Here is a 19,860-nt window from a genome sequence, read left to right on the forward strand (position 1 = left end):
GTACACTCTGTACTTAATTTATATGCTACAGAAGTTGTTGTCTTTAATGACTCATGGTTAAAACGCACTGTGATGATTCTCACCAATGTAAACAGAGTCCAGCTGAAATCTGTTCAATATGCGAGGAGTTCGTCTGGCAGAGCTTATCACATTTTTATTCCTGTTGCTGCTATGGGCAGTTAGACGTTTAGAATTTATGCACTATTTTATTATCCATATAATGTATCTAGACACAGATTGTATTGCCTACAGGGTTAATGGTGTCATCCATATGTTTCTGTCTCTTTTCTCTCCTCTTCAGGTATGTGTGCATAGCCATGGAAGCCCTGGACCAGTTGCTGATGGCCTGCCACTGCCAGAGCATCAACCTGTTTGTGGAGAGTTTTCTCAAGATGGTGCGCAAGCTGTTGGAGTCAGACAAACCCAGCCTGCAGATCCTAGGAACGAACTCTGTGAGTTTACAGGATTATAGTCCGAGCATTTTGTTTAGCTAGGGCTTTATTCCTTGTGGAAAAAGTACAGTGTCAAAAGTATCTACAACAAATATGCATCACTGTAATAACTTTATACTGTACGTCTTGAAAGTTAGTTGGTGCATTCAGGAGAGAGCAGATTCTCTATTCAACTTAGTTTGAAACTACTGTATGATTGCATTTAATATTATTTTTTTTCTTTGATATTCTTTTGAAGGATGTTCAGTTTAAATTTACTGCAAAAGCCAAATATAGACAATTTTATGCTGTACATATAATGTAATTAGCAAAACAAATTTGCCTGGCCATAAATCCTTGGTCACAAGAAACAACAAAAAACCTAAGGCAGCTTGTTTTACTAATACACATTTAGATAAATACCCACATCCTCGAACTATTAGTCACTAATGTGCCTTAGTTTTTAAGCTTTTCTGTTTAACAAATTCTGCCCATTAAAGTGGATGTAGGGGTATTATCTTATCTAAAGTTGACAGGGCCCATTTACTCTGCTGATGTGATGGCACAAAGTAAAATATGTTAACCTTGAAGATCAGAGCTAAGCAAGAGAATGGTGGGCAGAGGGAGTGGGAGTGATGAGCATCCTCTGATGTGAGAAGCGACTGTCGGCCCGGTCGGCAGAGGACACGTAAAGGAAATCAGATTAGCTGCAGACCACAGTGGCAAAGCTCTGCAGTCATTTACACAGATTGACGTGACAAGCCAGCCTTTCGCTCATAATCTTCAAGCTATAAATCTCCCTTGCACACACTCAAGGGTGTGCATTTAGGACAAATGTGATGTTTTGTGATGTGCTAGAAAAGACTGAGGGCAAGGGGTTAGCTTCTTCTGGTGTAACCTTTGTTTGAAACATAATATTCTATAATATCAGCTCTCCATCACCTATGGTTTGAGACCCTATTCTGAAAGATTTCTTTTTGACTTTGGATCAAATAGAGAGTCCATTTCAGCAGACACAGAGTTGATACATTGATACCTGGAAGCTGCCCAGTGTTATTGCCGGTAATACTGGGCAACTTTGGGGTATCAACTGCTGCAGCTATTTACTGCAGCAGTTAAGCAGTTGTACAGAAGTATTTTTGGGTTCACTTCATTTCATTTGCTCAAGGGTGCTTCATTTAATTTCAAAACCAATTCCAACACTCATCTTGTAAAAAGGAAATACATTCACAAGGGGCTTCTCTCTCTCGATAACTTTTTTTGTTTTTGTTTGTGTTACTGGACTAATCCAGCCTGTATTTTTAAATAGTGAATTGATGCACTTTAATTACCATCTGCTGTATTGTTAATTCGTTATATAATTCTGGCTTCAGGTAGCATCCGCTTTGTCTTTATTCTAAAGAAATCCAGTTCATAATTTATTAATTGGAGAGGGTTGTGAAGCTAAATGTCAGTGACAGCGTGTTTAAATGGTGACATTTCCTGGCTCAGTGGGAGAGCCCCCCCACTGCCCTGTGCTTTTCTTAATGAGATGTTATGTCGCTGTGGTTTGGCTTTAATTTAGGAGATATTCATCATGGGGATTTAGAGTTATTTCATTAAAGTTAAAGTTTTTAATCAAACTGCAATAAACTCGTAACAAACGTGGTCCTTTGAGGAGCAGACTTATTACTATTATTAAATCTATTCATTTGTAGATTGACATGAAAATGCATTTTATTTTTCCCCGTCTCTTCTTCCCTTCTCAGTTTGTGAAGTTTGCCAACATAGAAGAGGATACACCATCGTACCACCGCAGTTATGACTTCTTTGTGTCGCGCTTTAGTGAGATGTGCCACTCTAGCTACGAGGACCCTGACATCCGTACTAAGTGAGTGGACAGATGCTTGATTGCACTCAAGGCAGAATCATTAAGTAACTGCTGTTTTTAGACCGCTTCAGGAAGTCTCTTTTAGACTACCACTGCCTCTGGACATTTGTTTTCATCTTTGTCAAAAATAAAATCTTTTAAAAAAGATCTTGTCATCTGCTGAAAATAGACAAAGTGACATCTTTGAACAGTTAAACATAGCTTTGCAGAATTAAAAAAGGGTAACTGCCAAAACACTGAGGGATACAGACTAAAAACCGGACAAAAATTTGATTTCCTAAATAGAATAATCTATTTGTAGATTCAGTTACCAGTGAAACGATGTCTGATTTCTGATCTTCTATTTCTGTTACCTCCAGGATCCGCATGGCAGGTATCAAGGGCCTGCAGGGCGTGGTGAGGAAGACTGTGAATGATGAGCTGCAGGCCAACATCTGGGACCCTCAGCACATGGACAAGATCGTCCCCTCTCTGCTTTTCAACCTGCAGAGTGGAGTGCGCACAGAGAGGTAAATGTTCACTGGAAAATGTGAACTGATAGCTTGGTATGTTTCTGTTCATCAGACCTGTCACAGATATGTAATCAGATAATTTAGGCATACTGCCACATGACCCCTTTCCAGTGGTTTTTGAGATCACTTCATCATTTGGCTGCATTGTTTTTTCCTAACGATTTCCTTTATATGTATGATCGTATGTGATAATATGAAGAAAATAGGTTTAGGTATTTTTTTTTACCTACTGAAAGACTTGTTTTTCAGTAAAAGTGAGACAAATAAAATAAAGTGCTCAAACACACTATCCTGACAGTAGTTAAAGGCAGGTAAATACAGTCCCCGGTGTTACCACGTCATCCTCACACAACAGGCCAGGCTGTTCCGACAAAGTCGACGACCCAGAATAAGTCAGCGTTGACCCTCCATGCCTCAGTCGCAAAGTCCAGAGCCATTGTGTTGTAGCCAACTGATGCCATTTGTATCAACGTTAGGCCATATTTCTCCTGGCAGTCTATCCATCACCAATGTCATTCATTATCATTGTCATTACTGAGTGAACCCACTGACAGCTCTGCTCCTCTTATGGGCATCTGTTTGCCCACCTGCAGCATCCAAGGACACAGACACCCACAGATAGGGAGAACAATTCAAGGAGAAAGGGGGAGAGCAAGAACAGAAATAGTGCAATGGGTGGAGAATAAAAAGCATCACAATTGCATTGAGAGCTAGAGGTTGCCAGTGAGAGACGGAGAGATGCAGAGTCTGGAGCCTCCCTTTCTTGGCATTAATCCACATTCTGAAATTCACTTTGACGTCAATGCCGAGATCTGATGGTTTGGGGAGCAAAGGGGGAGGGCAGCGAGAAGAACATTGGGAGATTGGGTGGACGGTTGATATTAAATTGCAGTGATGGAAATGTGGAGATTATTGAAAGAGAAAGACAGACAGATGGACAGAAAGAGACAGACGCACTCCTAACAGAGAGACACATTTCCATCTCAGCTTCCCATCACTCTGGGTGTGTTATGAAGCCGTCCCTTGTTGTGCATCCTCAGTCATTACAAGCCATAATATCCACAGCAGTCAGTACAGTCTAATTAAATTCACAGATGGTGCATTCTTCTCTACATTAATTCCCATGCACATGTACAAGTTCATTAAGATCAACTTCGGTACAGTTCTAGCAAAGCCTTCTGACAGCTGAGACTAATTCCTGGAGAGAGTTCATTTCTGGAGATACTCAAATCTTTCTCTGAGCCCTGTTTTGTGAGTTCAAAAACAACTACCAGCAGCATGATTGATTGGTTTTAATGTAGAGTGTGTAGAGGTCTCCAAAGGCTTTCTGTTCCTCAAGCCATTTTCCTCTAGGCATTGCCTCAGCAAAAAATGTTAACAGAAATGGTCCCCGCCTTTAACATGCTGACAATGACATGCTGACATGCTAAAAAATAGCCTCTGTGAATTGTTTGTGGAAAGCAGATACGATGTCAGATTGCCGTAGCCAAGAAGGCTTCGATATGATGGTGATGCTGATTTCTCCTTATGCTTAACGTTTTGCGCTTGTGAGTTTCCACATCATTAGACAAAACTGTGTAGTGAGGGACTTTTACGATGACCTCAGAATGAAGTCCCCCGTGGGTGTTTTAGATGCACGTTTTAATTGGACGGGACAATGGCAGTGGCTTTGAAAGCATTATTAGTTACTGCTGAAAAAGAAGCTAAACATTTCAACAACATCAGCTTAGAACTTAAGAGTTTTCCACATTGGCAGCACTAAAAGAAAATGACTTTTGGTCTGTGCCCTTAAAGTTAAGAATTAATCCTTTATTTTCCATTGCTCCTCAAATGTCTATTCTGGAGTTGAGTTAAGTAAGCCACCGAGAGCCACCGACATTTCCTCCACAGCAGCAGCAGGCATGATGAAAGAGTGAGGCTGTTAATAAATAATGTCATCATTGGTGGGCCAACCGACGCTAGTCATGACTAAGATGGAGTTGTATTGAATGTTTTAACTATGTATGAGAACAAAGACAGGCTGGACCCGGAGTGAGTGCCCACAGATATACAAACTTACACCGGTACATGTCCCCCCCATGGTGATAACAGATTTGTGATACACAAATGCGCATACACAGTCTCTCAATTTTCACTGCAGACAAACTGGAAAAGGGAAAGTCAGAGGGAAGGCTGCAGTGACGAGGAAGTCCAGAGGATGTTTTTGTGTAAAAAAAAAATAAAAAAAATTGAGCCTTGGAAATGTTAGTGTTATTGAATCAAATTGATTTCAAACTCCTCTCTCTCTCTCTCGCGCTCTCTCTCTCTCGCTGTACCTCTCCTTCCCCTCCCGACTCGACTTCTCCTCCCTTGCTCTTTCCCCTCCTCTCCCTCTTTTCTGCTTCCTCACCTGCATCACTCCCTACAAGCCGCTCCCCCTCTCCGCTGCAGGCGTCGGAGAAAGAGAAGGAAAGCCCGGTGGAGCTGACGGAGCGCTGCTTCAGGGAGCTGCTGGGACGAGCCGCCTACGGCAACATCAAGAACGCCGTCACGCCCGTGCTGATGTGAGACAGTCCCACAAACCCTTTTTATCCTCTTTTTTTGATTTGCTCCTTTATGTATTTGTTGTTTTGGGATGCATTGACTAAACCTGCAGGAAGGATGCATCTTAATGCTATGTTGCAGCATTTTTATCTGTGCACTGATTGACACGAGGTGGTGCAACAAAGTCAGCGCAAGGTTACATTGTTGTTCCAGACTAGTGCATAATTGGCATGTTCCAAGGTTATCTTCTATGATGTTTTTATTTAACTTTGGATGTCTCCAAGCCTGGTCCTTTGTGATTAGTGCTTTCTTTTTAATTGTCTGTCTCTCTATCCATTTATGCTTCCTCTGTCTCTCTCTTATTTGAATCAATTCAGCTCTACTGTTCTTCCAGGAATGAAGAGATTCAGGGAAGAGAAGAGATTCAGGGAACGGCTGAGACAGATAAAAAAATATTTATCTGTCTCAATCTCTCTGAGCCCTAGACATTAACATTTAATGTTCTGTCTGCTTTATATATGTATAATTATATACATGTATTATGTGCTTGCAGGAATACAGCTAGATAATACAGCTTATAATTGCACAGCCACATTGATATGCATAACAACATAAAAAGCCATCAAAAATATACAAAAAAAACAGACTTGCCTTTATTGATTTTGTTTTGTACACCAAAATCCAACTGCAACTCTAGTTACCATTTTCTTGTGCAGTTATATATTACATTTATATTTCTTAATCTCTCTATTTACAGTTGTCTCTCAATTTTCCCTTCACTTCATCTCACTTGTAGTGTGCTGTGTGAGACCAGCTCTCGTCCATCCATCACGGTCTCGGTTTCTGTCTGTTTCAAGCTTCAAGCTATTTATTTCACTCTACTCCGCCTCTCTGTCTCTGTGTACACAAAGGATTCTGCAGTTTGACTGTCAAGTAGTGATCTTGATCGTGTTTGTTGGACGTTGTGATCCTGATCTTTATCAGTGATTGGGTTTTTCTTTTTGCATCTTATTATCAACATCCTGACTACATTCATCAATGAAAGATGGAGTAAAATGACTATGGGCCCTATTTTAACGATCTAAGCCTGGCGCAGGTGCATTTAGGAATCCACTTTTGCTAGTTTGACAGCGAAAAAAGGGTACGTGCGCCAGTTGCATGGTTCAAAAGGGTTGTACTTAGTGTCTTAATTAATCATAGGTGTGTTTTGGGCGTAACATGCAATAAACCAATCAGAGTGTCATCTCCCATTCCCTTTTTAAAAGCCAGGCGCATTTGTACTTTGGCACATTGCTATTATGATGGAGGATTTGCTAAGCAGGAAGGAGAGAGTTTCAGGAGAAGAAACTATGATATGATATTATGTGTTGCTGCCCTGTGTGTGTAACAAGCGTAGTGTGCGCACGTTGTGCACGAGCCTAGGCACATTTTACAAATGTGCTGTTAAAATAATGAAACGCTGCGTTATTGACTTTAGACCAGGTTTTTGTTGGTCAATGGCGCGATCACTTTCCGCTGCCTCAAGATAGCAATACGCCAAGAATGCACCTGAACACACCTCTCTGTAAGACCAGCACGTCCATGGGCGCACAGATGGGCGCAGGTGCATTTGCTATCTAAACGATGTGGGCGCTGGACGGGAAATGGACAACTGCGTCGGTTGTAAACTAGCGAAGACACTTTGTCTGTTAATTCTTGTGGACTTTAAACATTGCAGTACATCATAATACATCTTTGGTTGTGCATCCATAATTCTTTTTTTTTCCCCACATAACTCCCCTGTGCTCCATTATTAAAAAAAAATACATATGGAGACTTAATGTCGGGGCTTTTTTTGGAACTATAAATTTGCTCTATCCCTTGCTGCTCTCCTTCACTACAGTCACTGTATTATTACATCTTCTCTCTCTCTCTCTCTCTCTCTCTCTCTCTCTCTCTCTCTCTCTCTCTCTCTGTGTTCCCCCAGGCACTTAGATAACCATTCTCTATGGGAGGGGAAGACCTTTGCAGTGCGTTGCTTTAAAATCATCATGTACTCCATCCAGGTGAGTGATACAGTGCCTACGCATCCACAGAGACCTCTTCCTCACCCCTTTTATATTCTCCCCTTTCACCCTGGTGACCTCAAATCCAGGTCCAAATGAAAATGAATGAATGCTGAAACATTTCATTTGATTTACACAGTACCATTTTTATTTTTTTATTTTTTATCTTTGTACGTGGTTTTTACATGATTTATGGGCACAATGTAGAAACATGCTCCAGTATTCATGGAGTTGAAATGAGAGATGTTTGAAGAGTCCATTTTGGCATCAACACTTCTCCTAATAGCTGTGATTCATTTTGGTCCTGAATGAAAAATGCATGAAAATGTTTCTCTCTGTTACTGCCTATGTTGTTCTTGCTTTTTCAATCTGGTTTCATTCATTCATTCCTTCTCTCTTAGTCCCAGCACTCTCATTTGGTAATCCAGCAGCTTCTCGGTCACCTGGATGCTAACAGCAAGAATTCAGCCACAGTGCGTGCTGGGATAGTGGAAGTTTTGCTGGAGGCAGCCGCCATTGCAGCCAGCGGTTCTGTAGGTGAGAAGACTGACACACTACACACCACACACACACACACACACACACACACACACACACACACACACACACACACACACACTACTCTTTTTCCACCAGCATTAGTGTGTGTATATGCTGGGTTCCTTTTCAGGGCTTGACATTAACTTTTTGAGGCACTTGTCCTTTGGACAAGTACATTTACGTTTCACTTGTCCATGCACAAAAGTCACTTGTCCGGGTAAAGATTTATAATTTTCTAATTTTTTTTTGTGTTTTGCTAATGCAGAATTCGAACAAACCGTTGAAAGCATCCAAACACTATCAGCATTAATAAAATTCAGTTGAAACAGTAGAAACAAACGTGTCCCAAGAATAGATTTCCCATTCAACAAGAAAAAAGGATTTCCAGACTCCATAATACAAAGTAATACTTTGCACGCCGGTGTGCAGAAGCACCGGAATACATCTCTAATATATTGAGATTCTAAGTTAATATTTTAAAGTTTCTCATTACTTTCAGATTCCTAGTCAATATTCTGAGTTACTAAGTCAATATATTGAGATATTAAGTCAATATTGTTGAGCTATAAAGTCAATATATTGAGATACTAAGTTATTGAGATTCTAAGTGAATATTTTAAAGTTTCTCATTACTTTCAGGTTCCTAGTCAATATTCTAAGTTACTAAGTCAATATATTGAGATACCAAGTCAATATTTTACATTTTCTCTTTACTTTGAGATTCTTATTCTGAGATACTGAGTCATTATATTGAGATACTAAGTCAATATTTTGACCAGAGGTAGTGGTGACTTGAACTTGAACTTATACTATATCTAAAATAAAGTAATTTTTTTTTAAATTTTTTTAATACAATTTCACTTTCTACCCGGCAGAGGCTGATTTACCAAGGAATCCTTTAAAAGGTGTAGCTACTTTACAGTTGATTATTACCTGATATTTAATCTGCATACCTGCAAATTCCTGCTGAAAAAGCTCTGCCAAGGACTGGGCTTGGTAGAAAGAACAACAGTGGCAAAAAACAACTAATGAATCACTCAATTCTCATTGGCTACCCGCCAACCTGGCAGGTAGATTGACAGTTTCACCCACCAATGGCAAAATTTACCCACATTGGCTGTGTGGTCGGGTTAATTTCAGGTCCTGCTTGTGACTACCGCAGTAATTTGTCCCGGGTATGAATGCCGGTTGTAACTGTTCCCACTCAAAATAAAAGCCAGATGTTAGTGGGTGTTTGTGGATTTTCTGGCCAGTGGGAAAGAGGTATTTGTATGTTGGGGGTGAACGAGTCATTTGTTTATGCAGGTCCCACAGTGTTGGAGGTGTTTAACACCCTGCTGCGGCAGCTCCGTCTGAGTGTGGACTACGAGTTGACCGGCTCCTACGACGGCAACATCGGCACCAAGATCATCAAAGCTCACGAGGAGAGGCAGCTGCAGGAGGCTGTCATCAGGACCATTGGTGAGTGTGTGGGCGGTGTGCCCCGTGTGTTTGTGTGTGGGAGGCTTTGCAAGACAGGCCCTTGGACTGGATCAGTTTGTCTGTGGTGATTATGTTTACCTCACGTGTCTGTATGTATGCCTGTGTGTGAGTCTACATGTGTGAGTTTCGTACATACTAGTGTTACATACTAGTTTTCTCTCCATCCACATTTTTTTCTTTTTCTTTCCTTTGCTCCAAATCTTCCTCTCATCCATCTGATGCTTTTTTTTTTTCTCTTTCTGTCTCTCTCAGGTTCATTCGCCAACACTCTACCGACATACCAGAGGTCAGAGGTCATGCTCTTCATCATGGGCAAGATCCCTGTCCCTGGGATTCACCCAGCTCTGCCCTCCGCAGGCTCTGGGTAAGTTACTCACCAACACATGTTCATTTAATTTCATTTTTTTCATTTCATGTTCCCTTTGTGAAGCATACCGGTATAGCCAGGACACAACACACACACACACACACACACACACACACACACACAAAACTGAGTGCTTTATGTTATGTAAAAATATGTTTATGTAATTCTCTATCTTACCTTATTCCATCCTTCAGTCAACTGTACTTTTTAAACAAATCTGTGTAGATCTGAATGTTAGTAAATTAAAAAAGTTCTAATTTGTATCTTAATTTGTGTTCATCTACAGGCCTGAGGGTACCAGGATGATTCAGATTATGTTACTTAAATCCTTGGTCCAGGTAAGTTTTCAGCCTTGCATTATTATTAATTTCAAATGTTTCAAAAATGCGGTTCTTTACATAGCTTTGAAGCAGATGTCTCGCTGTGTTCCCAGTGCATTTAAAAAAAACATTTTAAGAAAGTAGTTTATATAATAGTGCAATTATTCAGGTCAAAAGCTGTAATCCATCAAACCTTATATCAGCATACAACTCTTGAGAAAATAATGTAACACAAACATGTGTGTTTTGGCAGCACTCTTATGGTCTCAGAATTCTCTTATCCTCATCTTTCATTGCTCTGCACGGCTTCACATTTGTCTTCCCATGACCTAAGGAGTGTTTGCACAGCAAGGCTACTTTTCTGGTGGTCATTTTTACATATTTACATAAATATGTGCTTATGAAAGCAACCATCTGGGTCTGGCTGACACAAGGTTTACCCAGTGCTCACTTCAATCCAGAAGAGTATTCCTGTCGCTCAACATGTAATTTGTGTACTTTTAAGAGTATCTTAAATCATGTAAACATGTTTAGAAACGATTTGTAGCGTGCATGCTATAAAGGTGAAAAGCACAACCCCACTGTTTTCAACATGAACGTTCTTCATGTTTGTGCAAACCCTAAATGGCCTAAATCATCAATATCTCAGGTGACGGCAGGTTTCCAGACCACCAACATGCTGACGGCGCTGCCCAACTCTTTCCTGGAGCCGTTGCTGTCCTTCTCTCTCACAGAGGATCCAGAAATCCGGCTGCTGGTTCTCCAGATCCTTCTCAGTCTGATCGACAGGCACGACAACATGCCCAAGTTCACCAACATAAGGTGTGCGGGGGGGGGGGGGTGCGCAGGAACATGTTTATTGTAGGGCATCATTTGTAGTGTGTTGAGCCAATTGACACATCATTATGCATTATCTCTATGCAGCATCATCTCAGACATCTCTGTGCTCAAGCTCAAAGTTGACAAGTGTTCCAGACAGGACAACTTATTCATGAAAAAGGTACAACTTCTGTCCTGTATACTCAAGTCAATACAAGTCCAGATTAATTTGTCTTCTTTGCATTGTACACTGTCATAATCTCTTATTTAAAAAAAATCATATGTGTAATGAAACAAAACAGTACATATGTTTGAATAGTATATAAACTTTGAACATGTAAATATTTACACTTGGTACGATGGAAGATGGATCTGCAGAAAAACTAGCACACTTAAACTCTGAAGTACCCTCTCCTTCTTTTCATTCTCCGTGTGCATCCTACTTACAGCACGGCCAGCAGCTATACCGACACATCTACTTGGGCTGTAAGGAGCAGAGCAGCGGTCGGCTACACTACGAGTCCCTCTTCGCTCTGTTGGGTCTCCTCAGTGTGGAGCTGGCTAATGAAGAAGTGGTGGTGGACCTCATTCGCCTGGCACTCGCCTTGCAGGTACTGATGTACGCGTGTTCAGTCACGCAACGTGTTCTATTTACGCTCGATGGTGTTTTAAAGATCCCATGGCATGAAAATTTGACTTTATGAGGTTTTTTAACATTATTTTGCGTTCCCCCGCCGGCCTATGGTCCCCCAGAGGCTAGAAATGGCGATAGGTGTAAACCAAACCCTGGGTATCCTGCTCTGCCTTTGAGAAAATGAAAGCTCAGATGGGCCGATCTGGAATCTGCTCCTTATGAGGTCATAAGGAGCAAGGTTACCTCCCCTTTCTCCGCTTTGCCCGCCCAGAGAATTTGGCCCACCCATGAGAAAGAGAGCGACATCATGGTTTTCAAACGAGCAAAGCGGCAGTTGGTCAAGGCCCTATGCGGTAGCCTGACGTGCACCTCTCGAAAAATTTAACTACACGTCGCGGCGACACAGGGGATACACTTTGTTTCTCTCACTATGACTCTAGAGTCGGTACTCGCTCTGGAGCTAATCGCCGTCAACTCTCACTACTCCCTCTACCACACACACACACACACACACACACGCCGGCTCGACGCACACACCAGCGCACAAGTATAAACATCACTGCACTTACGTAGGCTACGGAGAAAGCTCTGCGTGGAGCCTCCACAGAACTTTAAAACAAGTTTAACCCTAACCATAACCTTAACCATTGCCTAATCCTAGTGCCTTCCAGGCAGCGCTGCCTGGAAGGAGCCGTTGGGGGCTTAAAACACCGATAAATTAAGATTTTTTAAAGATGAGTGGTGTGTGTGCTTGAGTTCCTAAGGCAGGATGTTTTACAGTCCATGGCTCCTTGCTGATGTGTCTTTGTTTCCTGCGCAGGACCTGGCTTTGTCCACTGACGAGCCTCTGCCCGTTTATAACCGCTGTGCTGTTCATGCGCTCGCCGCCGCCTACCTCAACCTCATCTGCCAGCTCACCACCGTCCCAGCCTTCTGCCAGCACATACACGAGGTAAGGGATTGGACTTCTTTGTGTATACATTTTTGTGTGTGTGTGTGTGTGTGTGTGTGTGTATGTGTGTGTGCGTGCAGCGCTGCAAGTGCCAAGAACCTCTTTTAACGAACTACTTTTTTTCATCTGCCCTTCAGGTAATTGAGGTGAGACAGAAAGAAAGTCCCTACCTTTTGCCTGAGGATGTCTTCGTTGATAATCCCAAGTATGTACCGGTCACATTCAAGTCTCCTTTCGCCCAAACCGTTAAATTTGATATTTAAATATGCAATAATGACAGGGAATTTTTTCTATTTACTGTATATAAAAAAACAATCCCCACTCCCTATTTCTTCCAAGGCCGCCTTCTTCACTGGAGAAGGTAGAGGGGGATATTTTGTTCCTCCAGTCGAAGATCACTGAGGTCCTCGGAGGTAGCGGCTATAACACAGATAGACTGGCTACGCCTTATGTCCCCCAGTATACTGGTAAGAAGCTCAAACAATACGTCTGTTGTGTGTTATAATGTAACATTAAGTTCAAACGTCAGCTGTGGCAAAGTGATAAATGTGCTTCTCTCTTCACGTAAATAATGATAAATAATTATGTTTATCGACTTGCCAGCGTGTTACAACTCGGTGTTGGTGCTTTATTGATTCCTGTATGGAAATGCAGAGCTGAACTACTCCCCTGGAACTAACAGGGATTTAGTGTTTGATTGAGGGACACTTTGTCAGGGCAGACCCTTTTCCAGGTCTGGGCCTTGAGCCAGGATCATTGAGTTAAAGGACAAGCTCTCTTTGTTGAGAGTTTTCTATTAAAGAAAAAATAAATAAAAATGTGTGCACTTTCTTTCCAGATGAGGACCGTCTGTCCAAGAGAAAGAGCATCGGAGAGACCATCTCACTGCAGGTGGAGGTGGAGTCCCGAAACAGTCCAGAGAAAGAGGAGGTAAAGGCAAAAAGCATTTACACCAATTTCTTTCATTCTCCGTGTGCATCCTACTTACAGCACGGCCAGCAGCTATACCGACACATCTACTTGGGCTGTAAGGAGCAGAGCAGCGGTCGGCTACACTACGAGTCCCTCTTCGCTCTGTTGGGTCTCCTCAGTGTGGAGCTGGCTAATGAAGAAGTGGTGGTGGACCTCATTCGCCTGGCACTCGCCTTGCAGGTACTGATGTACGCGTGTTCAGTCACGCAACGTGTTCTATTTACGCTCGATGGTGTTTTAAAGATCCCATGGCATGAAAATTTGACTTTATGAGGTTTTTTAACATTATTTTGCGTTCCCCCGCCGGCCTATGGTCCCCCAGAGGCTAGAAATGGCGATAGGTGTAAACCAAACCCTGGGTATCCTGCTCTGCCTTTGAGAAAATGAAAGCTCAGATGGGCCGATCTGGAATCTGCTCCTTATGAGGTCATAAGGAGCAAGGTTACCTCCCATTTCTCCGCTTTGCCCGCCCCCAGAGAATTTGGCCCACCCATGAGAAAGAGAGCGACATCATGGTTTTCAAACGAGCAAAGCGGCAGTTGGTCAAGGCCCTATGCGGTAGCCTGACGTGCACCTCTCGAAAAATTTAACTACACGTCGCGGCGACACAGGGGATACACTTTTGTTTCTCTCACTATGACTCTAGAGTCGGTACTCGCTCTGGAGCTAATCGCCGTCAACTCTCACTTCTCCCTCTACCACACACACACACACACACACACACGCCGGCTCGACGCACACACCAGCGCACAAGTATAAACATCACTGCACTTACGTAGGCTACGGAGAAAGCTCTGCGTGGAGCCTCCACAGAACTTTAAAACAAGTTTAACCCTAACCATAACCTTAACCATTGCCTAATCCTAGTGCCTTCCAGGCAGCGCTGCCTGGAAGGAGCCGTTGGGGGCTTAAAACACCGATAAATTAAGATTTTTAAAGATGAGTGGTGTGTGTGCTTGAGTTCCTAAGGCAGGATGTTTTACAGTCCATGGCTCCTTGCTGATGTGTCTTTGTTTCCTGCGCAGGACCTGGCTTTGTCCACTGACGAGCCTCTGCCCGTTTATAACCGCTGTGCTGTTCATGCGCTCGCCGCCGCCTACCTCAACCTCATCTGCCAGCTCACCACCGTCCCAGCCTTCTGCCAGCACATACACGAGGTAAGGGATTGGACTTCTTTGTGTATACATTTTGTGTGTGTGTGTGTGTGTGTGTGTGTGTATGTGTGTGTGCGTGCGCGCGCGTGCCAAGAACCTCTTTTAACGAACTACTTTTTTCATCTGCCCTTCAGGTAATTGAGGTGAGACAGAAAGAAAGTCCCTACCTTTTGCCTGAGGATGTCTTCGTTGATAATCCCAAGTATGTACCGGTCACATTCAAGTCTCCTTTCGCCCAAACCGTTAAATTTGATATTTAAATATGCAATAATGACAGGGAATTTTTTCTATTTACTGTATATAAAAAAACAATCCCCACTCCCTATTTCTTCCAAGGCCGCCTTCTTCACTGGAGAAGGTAGAGGGGGATATTTTGTTCCTCCAGTCGAAGATCACTGAGGTCCTCGGAGGTAGCGGCTATAACACAGATAGACTGGCTACGCCTTATGTCCCCCAGTATACTGGTAAGAAGCTCAAACAATACGTCTGTTGTGTGTTATAATGTAACATTAAGTTCAAACGTCAGCTGTGGCAAAGTGATAAATGTGCTTCTCTCTTCACGTAAATAATGATAAATAATTATGTTTATCGACTTGCCAGCGTGTTACAACTCGGTGTTGGTGCTTTATTGATTCCTGTATGGAAATGCAGAGCTGAACTACTCCCCTGGAACTAACAGGGATTTAGTGTTTGATTGAGGGACACTTCGTCAGGGCAGACCCTTTTCCAGGTCTGGGCCTTGAGCCAGGATCATTGAGTTAAAGGACAAGCTCTCTTTGTTGAGAGTTTTCTATTAAAGAAAAATAAATAAAATGTGTGCACTTTCTTTCCAGATGAGGACCGTCTGTCCAAGAGAAAGAGCATCGGAGAGACCATCTCACTGCAGGTGGAGGTGGAGTCCCGAAACAGTCCAGAGAAAGAGGAGGTAAAGGCAAAAAGCATTTACACCAATTTCATGGCCTCAAACTCAAATATACCCACTATGAATATTACCTTATTACTGCATCATAGTACTTATTTCTTGTTCCGTTCTGCAGAGGACACCAGCAGAGGAGATCACATTTGAAACCCTGAAAAATGCCATCGGTACGTCCACACACTTATTAACATTTGTGTTTTTTTTTGAGGTATTCATGAAATGATATACTTATCAATACAGTATGACCACGTGTAAAACGTTCTATTGACTTGTGTTGATGGTCCTCCTATCTAGTTGAAACCAAAGAAAAACACCTAACATGTTAGTTTAGGTAACTCGAAAAAAAGAACATTCAGGGAAATCAATATTGTGATATCCTTTACTGCTGTAGGAAGAATCACTCAAGCACTAATGCCACATTGTCACTTTCAACATAAAATACACTGCAGCATTGAAATGTGAATGCCATTTGTGTCTCCCTCTAGTGGACAGCGTGGGTATGGAGGAGCAGGAGAGGGAGCGGAGGAGACAAGTGGTGGAGAAGTTTCAGAAGGCCCCCTTCGAGGAGATAGCTGCCCACTGTGGTGCCAGGGTACAACAAAAACATTTTCCTTTTATCCATATTGTTTTGAAAACTTGTTTTTTTTCTTGTTTCAGCTTTGTGCTATTGCCTTATGTGATATTTGTTTGTCCCGTCTAGGCCACACTACTGCAGAGCAAACTAAATCAGATCTTTGAGATTACAATCAGGTAAGAGTTGGCGCTTTGGGATATTTCCAATGATATGGTTTTTGAAAAATAATTTTCGAAAAGGCAATGGTGACATTGATGGCAGTGATACTGACTAGGTGGATGATGAAGATGATTGACTGATGCTGATTGTTTCCTCTTCCCATTCAGACCCCCGCCCAGCCCATCTGGAACCATTTCGTCCGGTTACGGCCAAAGCCAGAGTCGATCTATACCCATCTACGAGATGAAGTTTCCTGACCTCTGTGTATACTAGACCAGAAAGCGAAGTTACAGAACTATTTAACATAGTACAGGAATGGGATTTTGGGAGGGGCAACCGGTCCTCACTGTAAAGGCGTCTTGATCATATAATCATAAAACCACAGGGGAAGAGGAGGAAACCAAAGTTGTTTGAAGCCAACTCAAGAACAAGCCACTTCTTGATTAACTTAGTTGTCTGAAATGGCAATTCTTTTGCCCTGTGATCGCAGCCAAAACAAGTCGGCTAATGTCAAAAGAATGCAGCAGTAAAACAAACTTTTATTTTACTTATTCCCCTCAGTACTCCTTAGATGTCTGTAGAAACTCCACCGGTTGGATTTTGAAATTAGAAATTGCCATGAACTGTGAGGGAAAATTAAAGTGGCAGACTGAAAGTTATTTTATTGGCTTTAGAATGAATTGACTCGTTGCATGCCCTGTTACTGGACATTTTTGATAGCACTGCAATTCTTGGACATTCTTTTGACCCGTTTGTCCCTTACAGGGTGCCATACTACCCTTGATGACACAATTAGATGATGAACTGATCTTAATATTTATATTTTATTTGTTTTCTTGTTTGTTGATTTTATGGACAGGAAGAGCGTATGTGAATTAGATGCATTTTAATTTTCCTGACACTGTATTTTTGTGTATGTTTGAATGAAATATGGATACAAATATAAACCTAATCCTTCCCATCTCCCATGTTACTCAGTTCTTGAACATCTGACTTCAGTGTTTAATAGTACTATTTTTTTGTTTTGCCTTTTAGTGTTAGCCAGAAGTGCTTTTTCTTTCATGACAGGCATTTATTTCCTGCACCTATTTTTTTTTCTTCTAATTATTTTGTTTTAAGTGGTTTAAATGACAGATAACTGTTGATCTGTGTGCTATCCTCCCAAAGTGAGTGTGCCTTACAGGTGACTCAAGTTGAAACATAAACAGAAACACACACTGCGCCACAATCATGACCACACTAAACTTCTGAGGATCTGAAGTGTTTACTGTGATGTTTACCAGATCAAACACTAAAAGTTAACTACGGATCCTTTATTTTTCTCCTTTCCATATGAATGTGTATATACAGAGAAATATATAAATCTTTAAGATGATGTACAAAATAGGGATGTTTTTGTGTTTGTGTATATACACTGTACATTGATTCTAATTATGGACTCCCACTGCACTGATTGTGTCCGTAGATAAGGGAGAAAGGTATTAGTATTTATTAAAAATAAGTAACCAGCAACAGCAACATCAAAAAGGTGAATTGACAAGGGTCTGAACAGCCCACAGTAGAAATCTAAATCATCTTGAGGCCAGTAGATCACACTAGTGAAGTTTGAAAGTGTCCTGCTTAAGAATTAATGAACCTGAAATAATCAACTTCCATTTTTAACCACTGATTTTGAGACAGGTTTTTAGCACTAGAATCATGACCTGTATTGTTGCCATTATATTCTTAATCCTGCTGGAATAAGTTTGCACTCTGTTTTTACGCCATACCACTGCTGCTGCAGCCTACAAGCAGTGCACCTCATTCAGCAAGATTTAATAAGTCTAAAAGCCATTACGTGTGCATGTGTGCACATACACATAGGTATAAAAACAAAGTATAATGGCAATAATTTGCCACTAGCCTGGCTAACAGCCCAACTGTTGGTAGCAGATCCTTTTGTGTTTTAAATCGTACCCTCTGTTGTTGTTGTTGTTGTTGTTGTGGTGCTGTGATGGTCACTTTTGTGATGTTGTAAGAGATCGACCCTCCCGCTTCTGTGAGTTAACTGCATCGGACGTGAAACGAGCTGCAGCCATCTTGTTTGATGTAAGCGACAGTGTATGGTTTGTCCCTGATTGTCGTGTCACAGTCCAGTTGTTTGTTTTTTTTAATCATTTTTTACAATGTAGTGTCCTCTGTATGTATATTCATGTTCACACATGCCAGTGTATCAGATCTGTTCACGCTTCCCTCGTGTGTGTGTGTGTGTGTGTGTGTGTGTGTGTGTGTGTGTGTAGACCAAACTCTTCAAACACAGTTTACAGTCTTTGTCCAGTGACTCTTTCCAATACGTTAACGAAGAACAAGCTATTTCAGAGCAGTGTGCAGCTGTCTAAACCTTCCAGTGACACTTTGTAAAATTGTCATTTCAGCGTCTTGCAACTTCGCAGTAAAGACTACTAGTGTGCTTGTCATTGCATAGTGTATTGTAATATTAACTGACGGTAATCCAATCTTACTTTTGTCATTACATGTCTGGTTAATACGTCTGTTTACAACGTAGTGCTGTAGGTCAATTCTATTCATTCTGTGAACTTTGCACTTTAAAAACTGGATTACCTAGTGACAAAGGCAGCTTTTACATGGAGAAAATGCCTTATGAGTGTCATACCTGACTTTGCATGCTAGTGTTGCTGTAATGTACAATAAATGTGTCTGTAACCAGAAAATGTCTGATCTGTTTTTGATTTATTTTGTTATTGCCGATAGGGAAAGCCTGATAAAGAAGAATGTTTTCTAGTGTGATCTGCCTGAGATACAGGAAGCTGCAGACCACCATCATCATCATGATCATCATCATGCAGCGTATGAAAATAATCTTAAGCTTGAGTGCTCAGTTATTTGCAGTGTTCAACACAGTATTAAGCAATTGTTCAGCTTCCTCAACTGTGCTTGTAGTGTTATTCATTTACTTGCCTGTAATGGACTGTGTTTTGTTTACGTTACACTACTTCCATCAGTACTGTGTATTTGCCATTCTCATGCCATGTCATCTGATTGGGTGGTTTATCAGAATTAAATCTGTGTATTTTAGTGGTGCCTTTTCTCCTACTGTTAGAGCCTTCAACAGAATATAATATCCAAAAACAATGGAAAGTTTAACTACTTTAGCCCTAAAACTCTGCTTCACAATTTTGACTGTTGGGACGGCTGTGGTATTGAAATTAACTAAATAGCCTAAAAATTTGCAATACATTTTAAAAAGTGGTAGGAAAATATATATTTAAAATGAACAACTTCGGGCAGGTTTGTGTTGCAGTGGTTTACTAGCGGTGTGGCTCTAGGAATGTCAATCTCTGTCGGTTTGATCCCGATAGAAATATATAAAAAACTATTGAATGTCATGAAAGTTGGTACAGATGTTTATGTTCCCCAGAAGATAATTTGTAAAAACTTAGATCCTCTGACTTTTCATTAAGCACTATTATCAGGTCAAAATGATGCATGGTTCTGCTACACTGCTATCAAAGCATGGGGAGGGCTTGAAAAAATGTGTATCTACAAAAGGCTGGCCCTACAGAAAAGGTTTGGGAACCACTAGGCTA

The 19,860-nt window shown here is 41.5% G+C and overlaps 1 protein-coding gene across 1 annotated transcript in view; it reads left to right on the forward strand.

The window, feature by feature from the left end:
- efr3bb (EFR3 homolog Bb (S. cerevisiae)) overlaps window positions 1-18,984 on the forward strand; it is a 28,977-nt gene extending 9,993 nt beyond the window's left edge. The window contains exons 4-23 of the mRNA XM_078273998.1: window positions 302-452; window positions 2,180-2,301; window positions 2,661-2,810; window positions 5,222-5,356; window positions 7,303-7,381; window positions 7,783-7,918; window positions 9,227-9,382; window positions 9,656-9,767; window positions 10,057-10,108; window positions 10,740-10,912; window positions 11,015-11,090; window positions 11,359-11,520; window positions 12,364-12,495; window positions 12,633-12,700; window positions 12,835-12,962; window positions 13,334-13,425; window positions 15,659-15,707; window positions 16,026-16,132; window positions 16,241-16,290; window positions 16,441-18,984. Coding sequence (XP_078130124.1) covers window positions 302-452; window positions 2,180-2,301; window positions 2,661-2,810; window positions 5,222-5,356; window positions 7,303-7,381; window positions 7,783-7,918; window positions 9,227-9,382; window positions 9,656-9,767; window positions 10,057-10,108; window positions 10,740-10,912; window positions 11,015-11,090; window positions 11,359-11,520; window positions 12,364-12,495; window positions 12,633-12,700; window positions 12,835-12,962; window positions 13,334-13,425; window positions 15,659-15,707; window positions 16,026-16,132; window positions 16,241-16,290; window positions 16,441-16,546 — 2,236 coding nt within the window. The 3' untranslated portion in view covers window positions 16,547-18,984. The remainder of the gene's footprint in view (window positions 1-301; window positions 453-2,179; window positions 2,302-2,660; window positions 2,811-5,221; window positions 5,357-7,302; window positions 7,382-7,782; window positions 7,919-9,226; window positions 9,383-9,655; window positions 9,768-10,056; window positions 10,109-10,739; window positions 10,913-11,014; window positions 11,091-11,358; window positions 11,521-12,363; window positions 12,496-12,632; window positions 12,701-12,834; window positions 12,963-13,333; window positions 13,426-15,658; window positions 15,708-16,025; window positions 16,133-16,240; window positions 16,291-16,440) is intronic.
- Window positions 18,985-19,860: the final 876 nt, after the last annotated feature.

The sequence above is a fragment of the Sander vitreus genome, chromosome 18 (genome assembly GCF_031162955.1).
Source record: "Sander vitreus isolate 19-12246 chromosome 18, sanVit1, whole genome shotgun sequence".
Classification (NCBI taxonomy): Eukaryota; Metazoa; Chordata; class Actinopteri; order Perciformes; family Percidae; genus Sander; species Sander vitreus.